Source organism: Octodon degus, unplaced genomic scaffold (assembly GCF_000260255.1).
Source record: "Octodon degus isolate 3935 unplaced genomic scaffold, OctDeg1.0 scaffold00076, whole genome shotgun sequence".
In the NCBI taxonomy this organism is placed as follows: Eukaryota; Metazoa; Chordata; class Mammalia; order Rodentia; family Octodontidae; genus Octodon; species Octodon degus.
Window position 1 is genome coordinate 9,283,844 of NW_004524652.1, and position 3,829 is coordinate 9,287,672.

At 36.0% G+C, this 3,829-nt stretch overlaps 1 protein-coding gene across 4 annotated transcripts in view; it reads right to left on the minus strand.

Moving 5' to 3' along the window:
* Nucleotides 1–3,829, minus strand: part of Tmem116 (transmembrane protein 116) — an 82,600-nt gene that overhangs the window by 6,429 nt on the left and 72,342 nt on the right. For all 4 annotated transcript variants that reach the window (XM_023720591.1, XM_023720589.1, XM_023720590.1 and 1 more), the window contains exon 6: nt 1,024–1,073. In XM_023720591.1, the coding sequence (XP_023576359.1) occupies nt 1,024–1,073 (50 nt within the window). The remainder of the gene's footprint in view (nt 1–1,023; nt 1,074–3,829) is intronic.

Below are 3,829 nucleotides of genomic sequence, written 5' to 3' on the forward strand. Positions count from 1 at the left end.
TATATTTCCCCTTTTTCAAGGGAAACATCTTAAATGTTTTCCTGTTATCTTCCAGTTTTTAGGAAAGTGCAGTGGGAATTGGATTTTGTACTTAGGCTAATGAACTCTTAACAGTTTCATGGAGAATATGGTATTGTGTGGTAGGATAAAAATCTAAGTGGGTCAAAGTGAAAGGAAAATCTGTCAAGGAGCTCTGTGTGCAGTATATCTCATTTTCCAGTGGCCAATAATAACTTCATTGTTACCCTTCTGTAGATGCACTTCCAATGCATAACTTTACAAAGTCAGCTATTTATTTATTTATTTATTTATTTATTTATTTATTTACACTAGGGATTGAACTCAGGACCTTGTGCTTGCCAGGCAGGCACTTAAGCTACTGAGCTATCTCCCAGGCCCTCGAAGTCAGCTATTTAGCCAGCTAAATATAACCAGAGGCTGGGGGTTCAATCTCTGGCCTGTCATGCCAGCTCTACCCTGGGGGTGCCCTAAGAGGGTGATAGAGACTGGGTGTGGTGGTGCATACTTGTAAACCCAGTGCTTGGGAAGCTGAAAAATAGGAGGATCACTACAAGTCCAATCTGTGTAGTGAGACCCTGATATATATATCTCCAACTCTCTGTATGAGAAGATGATTTAGGAGCAAAATTTAAAAAGTCAAAAACCATCCGTGATGTGATTACCACTTTGAGATTCAGACCGACCCTTTTAGGGTTTTATAGTCCTAAGAGTCACCCAATGTTATAAAGTAAGATCTTAAAGACCATCTATTATAAATCCCTATGACATAAGAAAATGAATTAGAGGTTCAAAATCTTAGAGCTAAACTCCATAAAAATCAAACTGCTTCCTTAGTCCACATGCAAAAATAGAGCCAGTGATCATATATTTGTTTATTTCTACTCAGTAAGCCTCTGTGAGGGTTTAGTAGTGACAGAATAAGGACACTGAACTATTTGTTCCCATATTAACACAAGAATAATCAGAATCTATGTTCTACTTGGAAGAAAAAAAAAATCTTACCTTGATAAAATGAAGGTCATCTGACCAATCTGACAAGTACAATCTACAACCTATGAAAATGAGAAAAATGTCTAAGAACATTGTCCATCATTACAATAAATAAATACTAGATCTCACAACTCAATAGAAAAAAAAATTCTAAGAGCCTGTTTGCTTTTGTCAAACAATATCTGCTGTAAAATTTATGAAATGAAAAAAAATTTATGAAGTAGGTCAGGTGTAGTGGGACACACCTATAATACCAGCACTCTGGAGGCTGAGACAGGAAGATCGCTGCCAGTTTAAGGCCAGTCTAGGCTACATTATGAATTCAAGGTCAATGTGATCTACATAAAGGGACCTTGTCTCAAAAATAAAAATGCAAAAACCTCAAAAATAGGTAATATTCATGAAGTAGTATTAGTATTGAAAATGATAAAATTGTATCCATATTACTATATTCTAAAAAATACAATAAAAAACCACAGAGAGTTTTCAGGAAGTAGTTTAATATAAGAATTGAGGACCTATGCAAATTCTCTTAGGAGAAAGGCAATATGAAATTACAAGTTAATTCTCCATCTTTTAATAATAATTTAATTTAATCACTTTCTTTTTTATACCAGAAAAGTGTGGATGTGTCCAGACCCTGTGGATGGAATAAAATTCTGTGTATAACATGATCAGCAGAAAGTATAATAGGGCAAGGTTAATGTGACAGGGTAGGGTCAAATAAGCCTTTTGTATATAAAAGTGTTACATCTAACAAGCTAGAACATAAAATTCTCTACCTGTTAGTCTGGGTGTGGTGTACTGATAGTTTATGTTTAGTTTCTTTCTATAAGTCCCTGGGTCTGATTGCTAGCACTGCAAATCAAAAATTTCTTACTTCAGGGCCAGGGAGATGGCTCAGTGGATTAAGCGTTTCCCTGGCAAGCACAAGGGCCTGAGTTCAATCCCTGGTTCCGACAAAAAAATAAATAAATAAAAATAAAAAATCTTACTTCTATTAGACACTGAAAAAAAAACTTAAGGAGCAATTGTTTCCCACTAGGACTTTATGATAAAATTTTTTTTAATAAAACACCTTAAGGAACTTCCAGGGTGAAAACTAAGCTGTTTTAAGGTAGAAACCATATCATACTGAAGTGATTGCTAGAAATCAAGAAACATTAAGTGAAAAATTAATCAATAATCAAAGAATGGTCATTGATCTCTGAGAAATCTGTAACAGGAACTGTTAAATAATCTTAGGAAGATACTACTGACTTCAGAGAAATATGTAAAATTAGATTTTGGTTACCTCTCCTTGCTCGCTGCTAGCCTAGGCTACATTATGAGTTATTCTCTATTTTATTTTTTTGGTGGCTATCTTCTCATTAATTCTTTTTTTTCAAAATTTTATTGATAAACAGATAGCAATGAGACAGTTTCAAATCAAATTGGAAGTACAGTTTCAACAAATAACACACTGCATATATTCTTCTTAGTGGTTAATTGCTGTACAAGATGCGGACTTGAGATCCTATTTACAAACACCATTAGAACAAATCATTCTATTCATTAGAGAATGCAACTATATATCTATCCTAACCACTTTGAATACACAGATACAAAATGGACATTCGTCGGTATACCCCATTTGTTCTAAGTTCCGTTATTGAATATTACAGGTGTGTAAACTCAGCAAAATATTCTAAAAGTCCAGTAGCCCATAATAGCATTGGATGTTCTGTTTAACTGGCAATGTCAGAAATTATTGACCTGAGTCCCCCACAGCTCAACATAACAACATGGCTTTACTTCCTATATTTCGTCTTTATACTTTTCTACTGGATGGTTAAGACCAAGGTAAAGCAGGACCTGTGCAACAAGAGTTCTTCTCATTAATTCTTGTTCTTACCTGGATGACAATATGTCTTTGATAAAAAGCTGACTGATAGTAATAGTTTGTGACAGAAGTCTTATAAGGGTGTTTAAAAGAGAATTCAAAGATGAAAATATTTTGGGGGCTGAGGAGAAAGCTCAGTGGGATAAGCGCTTGCCTGATAAGCACAAGGTCCTGAGTTCGATCCCTTGTACAAAAAAATAAATAAAAAGATGAAAAGATTTTCAAGGTTTTTAGTACACAGCTATAATGGCAGAATAATAGGAATTGGGTTGATATATTGAGTTAGAGCTTGTAGCCCCAAACTTAGTTGCATGAGTTATAAAGATGTACAGTATATGTGATTGTATGCATAGAAAGCTAAATACTATATGGGAAAGGTATTCTTGTATCTCTACAATTTCTCCTTCAAGGATGAACTTACTCTTCTCAAAAATTCCTCCCTTTTGTTTCCATTCTTGACTCTGGTTTCATTAGAACAACTTCTTATCTTATTTTATTTATTTATTTATTTTTATTTAGTACAGGGTCTTACCACACAAATCAGACTCATAGTGATCCTCCTGTTTTAGGCCTCCTAAGTGCTGGGATTACAGGTATGTGCCACCACGCCCAGTTTTAACTGCCTTCTCAGTGCCCCCCTGGAACAGGGCTGGCACGGTATGCCAGAGATCAAACCCCAGCCACTGTGCTCTGCCTAAGCAGGTGCTTTAGTCTGCTGAGCTGCAACTTCTTATTTTATGCCTGTAATCCCAGCACTCCAGAAGTCAGACAGGAAAACTGCTAATTCAAGCCCTACACGAGCAACTTATTTAGCAAGACCTTGCCTCAAAATGTTAAAAATATATATAAAAGGGCTGGGGTTGGGCCGGGGAGATGGCTCAGTGGAATAAGCACTTCCCTGGCAAGCGCAAGGGCCTGAGTTCAATCCCCGGTACC